General features: G+C 36.5%; 1 protein-coding gene across 1 annotated transcript; it reads left to right on the top strand.

Annotated features, from left to right (window-relative positions):
• Positions 1–287: 287 nt before the first annotated feature.
• On the top strand, positions 288–2,040 carry LOC150032563 (uncharacterized). Its single transcript, XM_090306942.1, has 6 exons — positions 288–373; positions 488–868; positions 959–1,016; positions 1,136–1,412; positions 1,473–1,591; positions 1,945–2,040. The coding sequence occupies exons 1-6, from the start codon at positions 288–290 to the stop codon at positions 2,038–2,040; spliced, it is 1,017 nt and encodes a 338-aa protein (XP_090163068.1).
• Positions 2,041–17,298: the final 15,258 nt, after the last annotated feature.

A 17,298-nucleotide genomic window follows, 5' to 3' on the forward strand; every position in this document is an offset into this window, starting at 1 on the left:
TTATATCAGTCAAGAAACATAGAAAATGAAAGTAGAAAAATGTCTAATTTATTATTATCATCTTTGTGATTTTAAAATGATCTTTTATCGATATTTTTGTCTACATTTTTCTTAAGTTGATATTAACACTTTCGTTGACATCGACATTCTAAAATTTGATAGCTCATAAATATAATTTTTTTTCCTAATAAATTATATTTCTAGAATATTCCCTTTTCTATAATTTTATCTTAGCTATTCATATACTGCTCTTATCCTAAAATATAGTTGTTTAAGTTTGTTTGATAATGATTAACCTTCAGTTTGTTAGTTGGGTGAGGGCTTGTGTTACTTCACCTAAGTTCTCTGTGATGATTAATGGTTCTCTTGAAGGGTTTTTTCCTGGTAGGAAGGGATTGAGGCAGGGGGATCCGCTGTCTCCTTTTTTGTTTGTGATGGTGATGGAGGTCTTGTCTAGGTTGTTGAATAATCCTCCTGTGTGGTTTAGGTTCCATGATCGGTGTGAGCGTTTGGGCCTAACTCATTTGGTTTTTGCAGATGATTTGATGATTTTCTGTGTAGCTGAGAGAGATTATTTGGAGTTTGTGAGGCAGGTATTGACAGAGTTTGCAGAGTTATTTGGCTTAGTTGCAAATGTTGGGAAGAGTTCCATGTTTGTTGCGGGTGTGGAGTCGGGGGAGGCGGAGGAACTAGCTGCATATATGGGTGTCTCTCTTGGTTCGTTACCTGTTAGGTATCTGGGTTTACCTTTATTGGCGGGTCCGTTGAAGGCTGTGGATTGTGCGCCTTTAATACAGAGGATTACAACTCGTATTAGAAGCTGGGCAGCGAGGTCCCTTTCCTTTGCTGGGAGGTTGCAGCTTGTTAGGTCTGTTTTACAGTCCTTTTAGGTTTTTTGGTGTAGCATATTCGTGTTGCCTGCATGTGTAACTCATGAGGTTGATCGTCTGTTACGTAGTTATTTATGGAAGGGTAGTGTGGTGAGTCAGGGTGGTGCACGGGTGGTATGGGATGAGGTGTGCTTGCCGTTGGGAGAGGGGAGGGGGGTTGGGTGTGAAGCATGTGGCCTCTTGGAACCAGGCTGCTATTATGAAGCTGCTCTAGCTTATCTTAATTAAGTCGAAGGTCACTTTAGGTGGTGTGGGTGGAGGCATATGTTTTACGTGGGCGGTCGTTGTGGGCTGTTCGGAGTGAGGTAAGGAGGTCTTGGTGCTTGAGGGCTATCTTGCGAAGTAGACATAAATTCAAAGATCTGGTGCGTTTGATGATTGATGATGGACGGTCTTGTTTTGTTTGGTGGGATCCTTTGCTGCCGGGGGGCACGATTTTGAACTCATACGAGTCTACGGTGGTTCATGATGCAAGGAGTAGTTTGGAAGCGCGGTTGTCGGAGTTCATGGATGGTGAGGGAGGTTGGAGGTGGCCTACAGTGTCTTGGAAGCTGTTTGAGATCTGAGGTTTTATCCAGGCAGTGGGGTTTAGGGTGAGGGGAAAGGATTATTGGGTTTGGGTGCTGAATGCTAGTGGTCGGTTTTTTATCGCTAGTGCTTGGAGAGTATACGTCTTCGTCGTCCTAGGGTGTCTTGGGCTGGTATTTTGTGGGCGGGGGGTGGTATTCCGCGTCACTTCTTCTGTACGTGGTTAGCAGTGAGGGATAGGTTGGGTACGCGGGATTGGTTGAGGAGTTGGGGTGTATTGTCAGGGGGGGGGGGGGGGGGGGGGGGGGGTGGGGTGGGGGGTGTGGAGTCGCAAGATCATTTATTTTTTGAGTATGGATTTGGGAGAGAGGTGTGGTCTAGCGTGTTGCGTCAGTTGGGTTCGACGCATCGGGTGGCTGGTTGGGATGTAGAGTTGAGGTGGTTGTGCCGAGTGGGGTCGGGTAAGAGGGTGCGTAGTAAGTTGTTCCGTGTTTTCTGGTGTGCTTCCATATACTACATCTGGTAGGAGCGTAATCGGCGGCTGCATGGAGGTCGACCGAGGTTGGTGTCTGCTCTGGTTCACCTCATGGTCTCTACAGTTCGTGCTCGTGCTACTTCCTAGCGGGTTGACCTTCTTGGTCTTATCTAGTGTGTGTACGAAAGTTTTTTCTTTTTGAACTTCACGATGTTCTCTGGTTTGTTGTAGCCCCTAGTTTGTGGGGTTTTGGGTTCTTTTCTTTGTCTTTCACCTTGGTGGTTTGCGAGTTTACATTTATGTGTTGGTTCTGTTCTGGTCTTATCCTGTTAGTTTTGTTTTAGTTTTGTTGCCATGTCTTTGCTTGTGCTTTGTTGCTTTGATGCCTTGATCCCAGGTTGTGAGATTTTCTTTGTTGTTGTATCATAATATCACCTATTCTAAAAAAAAAAGTATCGATAAAATGTCAAAGTGAATGGATATTTTTTAAAAAAAATTATAAAAACAAAATAAAAAAATTTAAATTACTAAATAACCGTTTTACACTTTGTAAATAAGTTAAAAATTAAAATGCTTATATTACATTATATTCAATTAATGATATTTTGTTTATTTTTAGATTTCATTGTTTTTCATGGTATAATAAAAATGCAGATTCACCTAGTTCTTAAGTCGATAAAATGTTGATGAAATATAAACATGACACTGAGATATTATTACATTGATCCGTAATTAATTAGCTATGCAAAATCATTCATATTCATATTAAATTTCTTATCGTTTAAGTGACGAATTAAAGAAAATATTTACTAATACATACATATTTAAATCTAGTAACTAGATCTAAATATGTATCAGTAAAAGCGTTCCAAAATGTTTGGATGTAGACAATGTTGTCTATTTGGCAAATATCTAACAGTGTTAAATTATTAGTAAACTCAGAGTTGAATTTATAGACTCTCATTTTTATTTTATTATTATATATTGCTGACTTATGCCAAAAATGGTTGAAACTCAAATTAACATATTGGCTTAGTCACACTTCCACCAAACTTTACTGCCAAAACTGAAGACAAAATATTTTGTCCAAGTCCTATTTCATTTTTGTTAAACTTATTATAAACTACGATATGAAATTATATGAATATTTTTTTTTATGAATAAATGTATTGCATTAATTTTCTTAATGTATGTTTATTACCTTTTTAGGGGCAGAATGAGAGTCTTTGTATATTTGGAGTTGTTGAAGGAGCAACCCTGAGCATAGACCTTTCTGCAGCCAAACAAGGCTCAAGCTTAAATTGGAACTAAAGGATCCAGGTTGGGCTTTAAGCCCATTTCCATCTAGGAGTGGCCCAAAGGATCAATAAATATGCGTAGCTTAGGGCTGTTGGGATTGGTTTTGAAGGTTGTTAAAGTAATTTTGAAACAATTTTAACTGTTTTAAGTATGGATATTTGTAATAGCTAGGTAGGAAATTATTTCAAATGGTAAAATTTGTGAAAATATTTACAAGATATACCAAAATTTTAGAACAATCAATGATAGATACTGATATATCACTAATAGACACCGATAGAAGTCTATATATTTTAGTTTATTTTTCTATATTTAAAAACAATTCTAGGTAAAATAAGGGAAAAAAAATCTAAAAATATATCACAGATTTAAAATATTTGCAAATATGAAAGTGCAACTAGTCAACTTTTGAATTTTTTCTAATTTTCAATTTCGTCATCGGTCTTGTTGCACATTTTTTTTTTAATTTTCTTCGATTTTTATTATTTTATTTTATTATTTTATTTTCTTTCATTTCTCTGGTTTGCTTCTTCATCTTTTTTTTTTTTAATTTTTAAATTTATTTTATTTCTTTGGTTTTTGCTTCTTCTTCTTCTTTTTATTTTATTTTCCTTCCTTTATCTGGTTTTTGCTTTTTTTTTTTCTTTAAAAAAATTTCTTTCCTTTCTCCAGTTTTTCCTTTTTTTTTTTTTTTGTAAATTTTTTTTATCTCTTTTACCCAATTTTTGCTTCTTCCATTTTTTTCATAAGAATTATGAGGTTGACTTTCGTATTCAATACTTGAAAGTACCAAATTCATAAGTGACTTAAGACCAACAAGCCAATCATCAAGTTTGATTATTATAACGAAACATTAAATATAAATAGCAAATGAAAACAGATTTGAAAGAAACTATTTTTTTAGTCCACAAATTTACACCATCTTTAGAAGCATTTCTTAAAAGTTTGAAATAAGAAATGAGAATAATTTTAAAACAAGTTTATTTCTAAAAAAATGAGAAATGCGAACGTTATCAGATAGGTCAATAGTTCCCCCCCTCCTTTTTATAGGACTTTAAGAGTATGATGTCTATAAAAAATAATCTTAAAAAGATGGCCCAAAATGAAGGGCACAAATTGAAATATTTGTGTATTTATGTACCGTAATATTTGTTTACAAAATCAAACGAAGAAGAAAGGTTTGGTTTGACTGTTCGCTATTTTTACAGAAGTGCCCTTGAGAGGTATCAAAAAGAAAAAGGAGCATACGAATGTTTGAAAAGGACAAAAAAAATGACAATAAGGTAGTCAATAGCTATCATTAATAGAAGCTACCATTGATAGTATGTTATCAGTGATAGAAGCTAACACTAATAGCAAGTTATCGATGATAGAAGCTACCATTAATAACACATTATTGATAATAGAAGCTACCACTGATAACATGTTATCGGTGATAGAAAGCTATCACTGATAGCATGATATCAGTGAGATCATTGATAGCATCTTATCAGTGAAAGAAGCTATCACTGATAACCACGATATGAGTGATATTAGTGACATCGATGATAGAAGTTAGGTGAAATCTATATATCAAGTTTATTTGAAAGTTCATAACTAGTTATAGAAGTCTATCATTGCTAGCCTTAAGTGTTAATATTTATAGATTGATTTTAATTGATGAAGGTCTATTAATGATAGCGACTGATAGTTGCTATCAGTGATAGCCACGATAGAAGATTATTAGTGATAGCTACTGTATTAATATTTCAAAGTTGATAATCATTTATGAAAATCTATTAGTGATAGTCACTAATAGTTTTCTATCACTTATATAGCCCAATCTTTCAAAGTTGTTGATTTTCTTTCAATATTAACAACTATTTATAAAAGTCTATAATTGATAGTCATTAATAACCTTATTACTATTTTACGGTTGATTCCAATCGATGAAAATGTACCAATGATAGCCACTGATAACTGATAGCAAATTAAAAGCTAATATTTCAAGATTGTATTAATATTTCTTAAATTAACTACCATAGGTAGCAACTATCAGTGATAGCAATTGATAGCCGCTACTAATGATAGCTTTCAATTTGAGAAAATCGGGAAGAAGCGAGCAAAATGATAGTTAGGCGTGAGTTTTTTTAGTCTTTTACCATTTTTTTATTCTATATATGCAATTATTTTATTCTTGTACTATATATTCTATTATTTTTTAGTTTGAATTCCATTTATCCAACTAGCTTATTTGATAAAATTGATTGTTTTAATTTAGGTAATCAATAGCTTTTGAGAATAGATTTCCTAAGAATCTACCGTCTCCACTATTCGACTTTAAAAATCTCTTTTTATCTTCCTAAGATCTGCCTTCACTAACAAACTTTTCCATATGCGCAAGTATTCTTCAACCTTTTTTTGAGTTATAAATTACGTCTTTTTTTTTTAATAGTATTTATCAATGTTACATTAATTTTGTATCAATAAGTATGATTTTTGGAGTATTGATAAACAAAAATTGTAAGAGCTTTATATACAATATTGCACAACCATATAAAAAAATGATAAAAAATGATTCTCATGTTGAGAGAAATTAGAATGTTCATAATTATTATTACAATGAAAAATGGAGAACCTCTTCAGAATTCTTATAGTGAATCACACTAATATTATTAGTTTCGCATTCATAAATTTAAAATTAAGATATTATAATGTTAAAATTTTAATTTAACAGGATTTACCAAATAAACTTTTATTTTCTTATTGTATGTTTTTATTATAATTGAAATAACATTTGGTTGTATTGTGAATATTATAAGTAAATAGATGCCTATGCTTAATGTCCTAAAAGACCAAATGCCATTCTCTTATTACTCCATACGTCTTTCTACATGTTGTTCATATGTGTCCAAGTATGCCACATATGAAGGACTGTGAGGTCCATAGCAGAAGTGGGATCGGTCCCAGTTTTAAAATTTACAGAAAATTAAAAATACAGAGAATAAGAATTATGCATAATACAGAATTTACAACATGCTATACTAGAGAAAGAATTAGGGTTTGAAGAATTAACTTACCCGTGAAGCCAAAAAAGTCTTCATGAATTTCCTCCCAATTGGTCACGAACTCTTTGTATAGAAATACGAACAAAAATTAGCAAACCCAACTTTGGACACTACCACAAGAGGGCCTCCTGTATTCTCTGAGGGGTTGAGAATTAGTAGGAGTGTGTGGATTCTGTTATGATTTTGGGAGAGGGAGATAAAATTTGAGAGAGGAGAACTTCCTTTCTGTGTGTTTCTTAGGAGAGAACCAGAGCACTATGTAAGGAAGAAGATAAAAGATCTTCACAGCCAACTACTCACTCCCAAGTCTGATTGAGAGAAAAACTAGGGGAAGGAGTTATAACTCCCTCCTTAAATTAAATATAAAATTTAATTTAATAAATAATATATATATATATATATATTATAACCAACTTATCATATATTATATATTAAACTATATGTTATATCGAATATAACACATAACCTGTAGTTTTTATATTGTATCAAATACAATATAACCTATAGTTTGGATTTCTCTTAATAATGCATGATATTTAATATAAATCCAATTCATATTAAATTTAATTATATGAATCTCATTCATACAATTAGTATTTGAATCATATTCAAATATTCAATTCCTCTCAAAATAAACTTTATATTATAATGTATTCAAATATATCATATATAATTAATTTCCTCATTAATTTAAACAAGTCAAATGAATTTAAAATTAATTCTCAATAATCCCTGTTGAGATACAAAAGGGACCTTATGGACCTGTAGGTTGAAGCTCCAATGGTACTTGGATAATTATTTATACTCCTTTAATTAAATTATCCTAATTAAATTATCCAACATCCATTAACTGCCAGTCAGTTTACTAAAGACCGACAACCGCACTTTTCGTATTACATATATCTTTCTGTGTCTATTGGATATAACTAGTCAACTGTGTGATGTCCCTTTACAAATTGCTCGTAAGTATAGCTGGGCCAAAATTATCGTTTCCCCCTATAGTTACATCTAACTTCTTAAGTACCGCTGATCCCTCTAATGAACAATAAGTCATAGTCCATCTATGACCAAACCCCTTTCGGACCAAGAAAGGGTGTAGTGCCACATTGTTCAAGCCCCAAATCAGCCCTTAAGGGAGAAATTTATCTACTTACCCCTGAAGAAACTCTTATAAAAGAGAACCTATGAGTAGAAGAAAGATCGTTCCAAATTCATTGTGATAGAAATATAAGCATTCACAAATATACAAACAAGTTGTGCATTTCAAAACAAATTATAACATGCTTTCACAAATTAGATACAAAGGAATGAAAGACTTACCTTTGAAGAACTCTTCTTCTGTCTTTCTCTCGCTCTCGTGAAGCCTTGGATCAACACCTCTCGCTGTCTCTACGAACACTCACCCAATCGTCTAGTGTATCGCCTAGTCAATCACGAACAACCTTCTCCACGAACAAGTAACAACTTGGGACACCACCACTCAATGACCTTGACATTCTCGAAGTGAGGATCCAGAAGGTGTGAGCTCTATTGGATTTGGTAGAGGGAAGGAGAAAACAACGATCGCACTCAATGACCAAGCAAGTGGGAGAGTAATATGTCTATCGTATAGACTTGTGCTTGATCGTTTAGTAAAGGTACACGACCGTTTAGGAAAATTGGCTTGATCATTTACACGATCGTTTAGTGAAGCTCGCTTAGGCGTGCGATCGTTTAGTAAAAGACAACACGATTGTTTAGACAAAAGCGCGTGTACACAATCGTTTAGACAAACACTAACGAACACTTTAAGCTGTCGTGTAATCTCTCGTGAGCTAAACGATAGGCAGTGTACTCAAAATGAAGTGATGCAACAAACCTCTTCCAAAATGAAAACATTTTTCATTTGATCCTTCAGTTATGAAAACTGAATAAAACCTCCCACTTTCACGCACGGTTAAGGAGAAACCACCAACAATTATCTCATAATTGTTTTAATTATAAATAAATATAATAACTTACTTGTCATATTATATTTATAACCTATAGTTTTAATATCACATTATATGCAACATTTAAACCATAGTCCTTTTCTCCTTTACTTGATATTTATATTTAAATCATTTTCCTCCCATTAATGTATCTCATACATCATGTCATCTATATCATATATAATTGAACCAATTTAATCATATCATATATAATCAAACACCCTCTTGTCAAATTGAACATTTCAAACTGACCCAAAAACTGATTCTCAACTTGAATCCATTGAGCTACCAAGGGGACCTTATGGACCTGTAGCTTGAACTCCAACGGTATGTGAATAGCTGACTAAACTCTTTAGCCATGAGATCCACCATTCATTAACTGCTGAACATTCCACTAAAGACCGACAGTTGCACTCTTCTCACCACATATATATTTTTGTGTCTATTGGATATAACCAGTCAACAGTACGATAACCCTTCACAGATGCTCGTAAGTATAGCTAGGCCAATTTACAGTTTTGCCCCTGTAGTTACATCTAACTTCTTAAGTACTACTGATCCCTCTAATGAATAATACATAATAGTTCTACTATGAGTGGAAACCTCTCAAACCTTGAGAAGGTGTGTGGCGCCACATCGTTCAAACCCCGAAATCAGCCCTTAAAGAAGCAATCTATCTACTTACCCCTACTTTGGGGAAGAAGTGAATTCCATTATGTGTAGCTGAGTTCCCAGCTCCCCAATTAGACGAATCCCCAAAGTGGTAGGTTTGAGTCGACAATCTGGCCACTCGCACCCATGCAAATCAAAGGACCGCCCTCAAAGGCAAGAGTTCCCAACTCACTTAGGATTAAAGTCATGTTACCTATGGTCATCCTAGTGAAATGAAGTCTCTGTCATGAATGACGTTATATAACGAAACTATACATTTCGTGATCCGGTCTTATACAAACTCCTTTGTATAGGACACCTCTGGTCGCATGTCTCCACATGAATGATCAGGATCAGACCATCTGTAGCACATCACAACATTTGTAACTATCTACAAAGTCGGCCGCATCCGTAGTGTCACAAGGATAAGGTTTCCCCCTATATCCATATACTACAGACCATTTTGGTTATCATTTAAGGCATGATCCACTTATATGTCTCCACATACATGCTTAAGTTACAACGACAACCAGGGATTTTAGTTTATTGGTTTGTGGTAAAGTAAATAAAACATCTCAAGTTTCATAGACATCAGTGAAGAAAATATCTCATATTATTACATCACAAGCGTTTGTTTAATATAGGTTTTTACCAACTATAGAACCCTACGAGAGTTTAGAGCATCAACCTCAACAATCTCCTACTTGTTCTAAAGCGAGTGGGGTGTACATAATAACAAGTACAAAACAATAAACTAGGGCACTAAGGCCTAGTACAAAAACACTTGCCCTAATCCAGCCATGGGTCCCGTAGACCCATGCTTTGAAGGTGACCTTAAAAAACTATAGCCGTGAGAGCCTTCATAAACGCGTTAGCAACGTTGTGCTCCGAAGCGATCTTTGTGACTATCATGTCCCCTCGATGCACTATCTCGCGAATGAGATGATACTTCCGCTCTATATGTTTGCCGCGCTTGTGACTCCTGGGCTGCCTGAATTTCGCCACAATACCACTATTATCACAATAAAGGGTAATGGGCCTAGACATGTTGGAACAATTTCTAGATCAGTCAGAAACTTCCTGAGCCAAACGGCCTCCTTAGCAGCTTCACAAGCTGCTACATACTCGACCTTTATCGTGGAGTCGGTGATGCACCCCTGCTTAGTGCTTCGCCACACTACAGCTTCTTTGTTAAGAGTGAACACTGAGCCTGAAGTGGATTTTCGAGAATCCTTATAAGTCTGAAAGTCAGAGTTCATGTATCCAGTAAGGATCAAATCCTTAGATCCATATATGAACATGTAGTCCCTCGTTCTCTGAAGATACTTGAGGATATTCTTGACGGTGGTCCAGTGACCCTGTCTTGGATTAGACTGATATCTATTGACTATCCCCACAACGTAACAGATGTCTGGTCTAGTACACAACATCACATACATCAAACTGCCAACGACAGATGCATAGGGGACCCATCTCATCTCCTCAACCTCTTGAGGTGTCTTAGGACACATTTCCATAGACAATGTAACTCCATGCCGAAAAGGCAGTAGGCTCCTTTTGGAGTTCTGCATCGAGTACTTGAGCAACATCTTATCAATGTACGATGCCTGAGACAGTGCTAGCACTTTGTTCTTTCGATCGTGAAAGATTTGAATACCCAGAATAAACTAAGCCTCTCCCAAATCTTTCATTTGGAATTGGGTAGCTAGCCAGTTCTTAACTGACGTAAACGAGTAAATCATATTTACCTTGTTTTTCCTTGGCCTTAGCCTTTTTCTTCTCCTTTAACCACCGAGAACAATTTCGCTTCCAGTGCCCATTCTGGTTGCAATGGAAACACTTTCCTTTGTCAATTGGCATTGGTCGCGTTCCTCGCCGTGCGACAGGTTGCGGGTTAGTAGGTGCCTTCCCTTTCCTCTTACCACCTTTCTTTTTCTTCCACTTTGAAGTGTTAGAAGAAGAAGGTGCAAACTTTGTTCCTGAGGTCGAACCCCGATGGATCTTCTTTGAAGATGAAGCAAAATTTGCCTCACCTACCATATTCTCCTTACTTTTATGCAAGGATTGGAATGTTTGCAACTCATTGAGGGGAGTTGTAAGGGTATAGTCAATTTTGTTCAGCACAGCATTGCTGACAAAGTGCAGGAAGCTATCTGTCGACGAGTGCAAAATGATGCTAATCTGGCTGCGCTCATCGATGCATGACCTATTTATCGCCGCCACATTGAAGTGGATCATCATGTTCAGAGCGTGTTCTCGAACAGATGTACCCTCCTCCATTTTGGAGTTGAAGATGCTTTTAAGAGCTTCATGCTTGAGCTGTCCAGACGGTTGTTCGAACATTCCTTGCAGAGACTCCATGATCTCACGTGCTGAGACCATAGGCTCATGCTTCTTGGCCAAAACGTCATTTAGACTGGCCAAGATGTAAGCTCGAGCCTTCTCGTTCACCCGTGTCCATCTCTTATAAGCCTCTTGAACATTTTGAGTCGTAATAGGAGTACACTCCTCCGTTAGGATGAACCTCAGGTCATCGTTGACCAAAAAAGTAGTTAACATGTGTTTCCAACTAGCGTAGTTTTCGCCAGTCAGTTTGTTGGCGCTTAATAGAGCTAATGTGGCTATAGCCATTGTAATGTTGCTGAAAAACATGAACAAACTTAATGAGTCTATGCATTACCACTTTTAACACCAATTTTAGTTTTAGAAAAATAGTTTCCATGTACCCTAAGTGAAAAGATATCTATTACGCAATGATGCCCCAATGAGGCAGGACAAAAGTCACCGGTGGGGTGATCAGGTGCCCCTTCACTGGGATGAGACATTTCCAACCATTAGAAAGAAAAAACTCCTGTAACTGACTCTAATAGTCACCATTTTTTGGTCCAGAACTGTTAACCTTTAACAATTTTGTGTAAGTGTAACCCCTCATTTTCAGCCCTAGAGTCTTGCCCTAATGTGCCCATTGTATGGAAAAAGTAGATTAGGACAAGAAATAAAGTGACCTTATCCTATACAAGAGATCAAATAAAGAGTCGTGGAAAACTGGCATCCTTTAGGGGGGCACTCCCAGGGTGCCTCGAGGTGATGCACAGAAACGTTATCCAACCTAATGAGCGAGACCGTGGGATATGTTGTCATACATCCTGCTCCCACTTACTATGAACATTCTCTCCAGTTACCTTGGTATTGACCTACCCAAACACCATCCTTTAGGGGGACACTTCCAGGGTGCCTCGAGGCCGAGGATAGATCACACAGTGTGAACATTAGGGAGAAACGTGAAGAGGTTTAAGTGAAGTATGATATATCCCAAGTACCTCCCACTAAATGTTCTACCTAGGGGTTTATTTACTTAGACAATCCGACTACTGATTTTATCTAAGTGAGTTTAATTTTCTAAAAAACAACTCTTGTCTTTGATAATTAAAAAATTTTGAATCAAGTCCCATTAAACTCTTTAATAGACTATCATCAAATTTGCATGCATACATCAAATCTATCTAATTCACCTTTTCAGATAGGTTCCCAGGTACGGGTGTTTCCTTTTCGTCAGCTTAAGTACCCCCATCCTATACAGAATCTGCCTTAGACAAAAGGTCCCTTATAGATAGATTTGGTACATATTTAATCTTTTATTAGTCAATTTAATCATATTAAACTGATTAAAAGATTAAACCTTAGGTTTCTAATCTCATTAGAACCGTGATTTTAGGTCTATCTCCATCAAATTTTAAAACTCTTTTAAAACATGATTCAAGCCTAAGTCCGCATGCATGTCTTTCTTATTGATTTTAGTTCTAATTTCCATTATAACTCTTATAAAAGAAACAACCAAAACCATTCACATTGCTTAGCAAAACTAGGTATTTATAACTCTTATAAATTTAACCTATGTGTCATGTTTCATGCAATGTCCTTTTATTACTATATATAACTCTTATATACTTGGTTAGGAACTAAGAATACATGCTTCCATACACCCTTATACTATAACACTTATAATATAAAGATGATGTATGAATATGCATAATGCATGCAAAATATAACTCTTATATTATATGATGCATGAACATGCTCTTTTGTAATTTAATCATGAAAACTACTATATTATAACTCTTACAATATAACGATGATGCATGACCAATGCATAACCTATGGTGGGATTTTAACTATATGGCATATTATATGACATATAATAAAACATACATCTCATGTACATTCACAAAATTAATGGACCGGGATGATTAGCCTAAAAAAACTAAAAATTAAATTCTATCTATTACATAAAACCATCAAGCAAACTAGTTCACAAGCGAACTGGGTCTTGAACCGCTCGGGCGAAGTCTTCCTTGATAGTTTAGTAAAGTGGGTCATGTAACCACGATCGTTTAGCAACAATCGAGTACCTATGACTATGCGATGAAGCACGAAGGCTACTCGATCGTTTAGCGCTATCACACCCCGCCCCATACCACCTTCTTAGCCTAGAGAAAGGCGTGACTGCAGCAGTTACCAACCTTTGGGCTGACACTTACTGCCTAATAACTCTTGTGGAATAACTCTGATACCAATTATAATTCATATGCAACGGGATGTCTTTAGGCCCTCAATTTATTAACTTAGAAACATAATATGTTTAGAGTCATTACAACACTAGATTTACAAGTCCCAAAACCCACAAACCCTAGTCCCTATATGACAATAGTAACATGTGTACAATATTAACAGTAACCACCTAGCAAACGGTTACAAGTCTTTTGGTCCTTTAGTGACAGAGCAGACGTAGAGCTATCTTCAGAGGATTTGACTGCTACCTATGTGGGGGGGGGGGGGACAAAACATTTGAAAACGGGGTGAGCTTACGCCCAGTGAGTGATTGAGAAAACGTAGTAAATTCTCATACATGATTTCAGTAATGAGTTTTAACTGAAACATAAACTTTTACAGTACTTGTACTGTAGCATAAATGTTTTCCAAGCGTAAAACATATAAAGCTGTTTTAAAGATAAAACAGTAAAATCATTTCTTAAATCAAAGTACTGTATAACGGGTAAAATAATCCCAACACCAACTGCTAGTCCAGAGAGAACCCTTTTGTTCAATCTCCGACTTAGTTCACCTGTGGCCACATTAGGTACTACTGCCAGATACCTTCTCCTTGTACTTCAGTATCGAGCTATTAGGATACCTTCTCCAACGTACTTCAGTATCCCGTTGGTTTGGTACCTTCTCCAACATACTTCAGTACCAATAGATACCTTCTTCTTGTACTTCAGTATCTAATTGGGTGGATGCCTTCTCCTTGTACTTCGGCATCGTATTTTACCAAAACTATTTATAAACAACTTTTCTCTTTAAAGCATGTTCAGTATAAGTAACGCATGGTGGATAAAATACATATACATATGTAGATAGTTTTGCAATAGTAGGCATACGTTCAACTCACAATTCAAACTTGCTTGGAAACCACTTTATAAAACTAGTAGGCATAAGAATTATTTTCAAAAATATGCTTTTTGTAAATGTTGTAATTCAAAACAGCTTAAAAAACGTTTTAGTTTGAAAACATTTTAGCCACTCACCTTGATTTCTTAGGAGATTTTCACTCTAGTGGCTCCTCGGACTCCTTTTTACCCTTAGAATCTAGATTCAAATTATAGATTAGCTTTATCATAGTTATGAACCTTATTTTGAAATACTTCCTTCTAAAAACTTATTTTAAAATGTCTCATAAAGCTTACCCTAAAATTTCAGCTCAGAACTCTTTGTGGTTTGGCCGTAATCACAGAATATTGAAGACTGGCCTAGACTGATCTGATAGTCTGATCCTTCTGCCTTCTTTTCAATCTCCAGCCTGGTTCCTTTGAGATTTTTCCTCTGGAAGTCCTACTCTGAAAACTAGACTTCCAGATCTCTTAGATAGCTTTGGAATCACTCCAAACGCACGAGTAGATTGGGAGATCTTTTTGTCTCAAGTTGATGCATTCTCCTCAATCCTCACTGTCCAATATGCTATAATCTCCCTCTCTTTCTACGTAATTTTTGATTTTGTGATTTGAAAATGAAATCCCAAAGTTCTATTTATAGGCGTTCAAATATCTCGTTAGGTGCATGGCCAAAATTTTATTTCTCCCCTTATCAACGCAAGCTTGCATCACCTTGTCCTATGGTGTTTTCTTCATATGCATCCACCAAATTTCCTTAGCCTTTAAGAATTTTTCTTATGAAGTCACTTAATTTTGGTTGATGTTTGCTCTTGCGTCTCAACCTTTGTTTGTATTCAATTTAGGGTTTCCAATGTATAATCTACAAGAATGCCGCCAAATTCAACGCATAAATACTTGCCCGGCCGTTCGATGCATAGGCGAGGCCCTTCGATCGCGTGGGCATGACGTTCGAATGCAGCACCGGACAAGGTGTGGTTGATGCACAGACTGCTCTCGCTCTCTCCACTCTCGGTGGTGTCACTCTTTCCACTCTCGGTGGTGTCGCTCTCTCCCACTTTCTCGCTCATAATCTCGCTTTCTCCAATCTCGCTGGTGTCACTCTCTCCCACTTTCTTGCTCATAATCTCGCTCTCTCCCACTTTCTCGCTGGTCTTGCTCTCTCCCATTTTCTCTCTAATCTCGCTCTCTCTACTCTCGCTCTCTCCTACTTTCTCGTTTGTCTTGTTCTCTCCAATCTCACTCTCTCCCATTTTCTCGCTCAAAATCTTGCTCTCAATGATCTCGCTCTCAACGATCTCGCTGATCTCACTATCAACGATCTCGGTCTTAGCTACTGTGAACATTGTTGGTCTCTGTGCAACTTCTACACGTTTTTTTCCAGATTTTTCCCAAAATAATTTCCCATATTTTCCCTAGTTCTTCAATCCTTTCTTCAGCCATAATATATTTCACATAACTTCTCCATAATTAGCCGAATTTTTCCGAAATTTTCCAAACTCAATTTCCATATTTTTCTTTTCAAATCCCCATTCCTTCTTCACCATTCCACACTAACTTTCTCATCAACCTATTTATTATACAAATTTCATTACAATTTTACCAATTAAAGTTCAACTTAAATTATTCAAGGAAAATCTACTTAACACTTAGAAATTTCCTTCCCTTTAACATAGGATTTAACTTTCACTTAGTTAATTCCTTTTATCACTTGCTTAAGTAAGGAAAATAGAAATCCGGGTTTCACAAACGCACCAAGTTTAAATGCAAGTCTAAGCAATTGTGTAGATGACTATAATACTATGAAGCATGATCGTCTAGACGATCGAAGAGCAAGCGATAAGTAACAATTACCCCTCGATCGTGTAGACGACTACAATGCTATGAAGCATGATTGTCTAGACGATCGAAGAGAATGCGATAAGTAACAATTACCCCGCGATCGTGTAGTTAGTGACTATGCGATGAAGCATGTTGACATACACGATCGTTTAGTGCTCGCGCATCTACCTTGCAATGAGTCTCCCATACTAAACGATCGTTTACCCCATCGTTTACACGATCTGACCAACACTTGGCCTTCTTCTTTTTCGAAGTTATGCGCATCTCCATGGCTTAAAGCTTCATCACGAGCGACTCAAACTGACCCAAACACTTTGAATTACAAACTCGATAGCAAGTTAATATGCCCAAAAACACAAGGGCCTTTACAATTAACTTTGAAAAATGTAAAAGAATTAAACAGAAACTTCATTAATCCATATCCACAAACATATTTAACACTTAAACAGAATGTAGTCATGCCCACCAAGAATGTAAATGCCATTCTATATATCAATGGATTTGGAATATCAGAACCTGGCTCTGATACCAATTGAAGAAACTCTTATTCAAGAGAGACCATGAACGGAAGAAAGATCTTTCCAAGCCAATTATGACAGAATTAAAGACATTCACAAACATATAAAATAGTTATTCATCTTCTAACAAATTTCAACATGCTTTCTTAATTAAATACAAAAGGAATGAGATACTTACCTTTAAAGAACGTTTCTTCTGAAGATCTCTCGCTCTTGTGAAGAACTGGAACAACAACCTCTCGCTATCGCTACAATCGTCTAGCCAATCTCTCGCTGTCGCTTAGATCACAAACAATCTTCTCCATGAACAAGCAACCCCTTAGACACCATGATGTGCGGGGATTGAAAGTCAATTTTACTCGACAACCAACATCCTGTGGACACATTATGCGATGCATGTTCCTAAGATATGCATTCATAGTCATGCGTCGTTGGTCATGCATTGGAGTGTATTGCATTAATGAATGTATACGATGACCATGTGTCCTACCACAAGTTTTCTTACGCTGGAACCAAGTATGATTCCAACGCAAGTTTCTCGGGTAATCCGAGGTCGAACATAGGGACTTATAACTATATGTTTGCGGTGATGTGCATGCGGCGGTATAAATAAAAGAATGGAAGGGATATT

Source organism: Benincasa hispida, chromosome 11, assembly GCF_027475165.1.
Source record: "Benincasa hispida cultivar pf3 chromosome 11, pf3_genome.v1.1, whole genome shotgun sequence".
Lineage (NCBI taxonomy): Eukaryota > Viridiplantae > Streptophyta > Magnoliopsida > Cucurbitales > Cucurbitaceae > Benincasa > Benincasa hispida.

Excerpts from the sequence above, each read along its gene's own strand:
- LOC150032563 (XM_090306942.1), top strand. The coding sequence starts at position 288 with ATGATTAACCTTCAGTTTGTTAGTTGGGTGAGGGCTTGTGTTACTTCA. Across the intron at positions 374-487 it reads ATTAATGGTTCTCTTGAAGG|GTTCCATGATCGGTGTGAGC; the intron begins GTTTTTTCCTGG and ends TGTGTGGTTTAG. Across the intron at positions 1,592-1,944 it reads TCCTAGGGTGTCTTGGGCTG|GAGCGTAATCGGCGGCTGCA; the intron begins GTATTTTGTGGG and ends TACATCTGGTAG.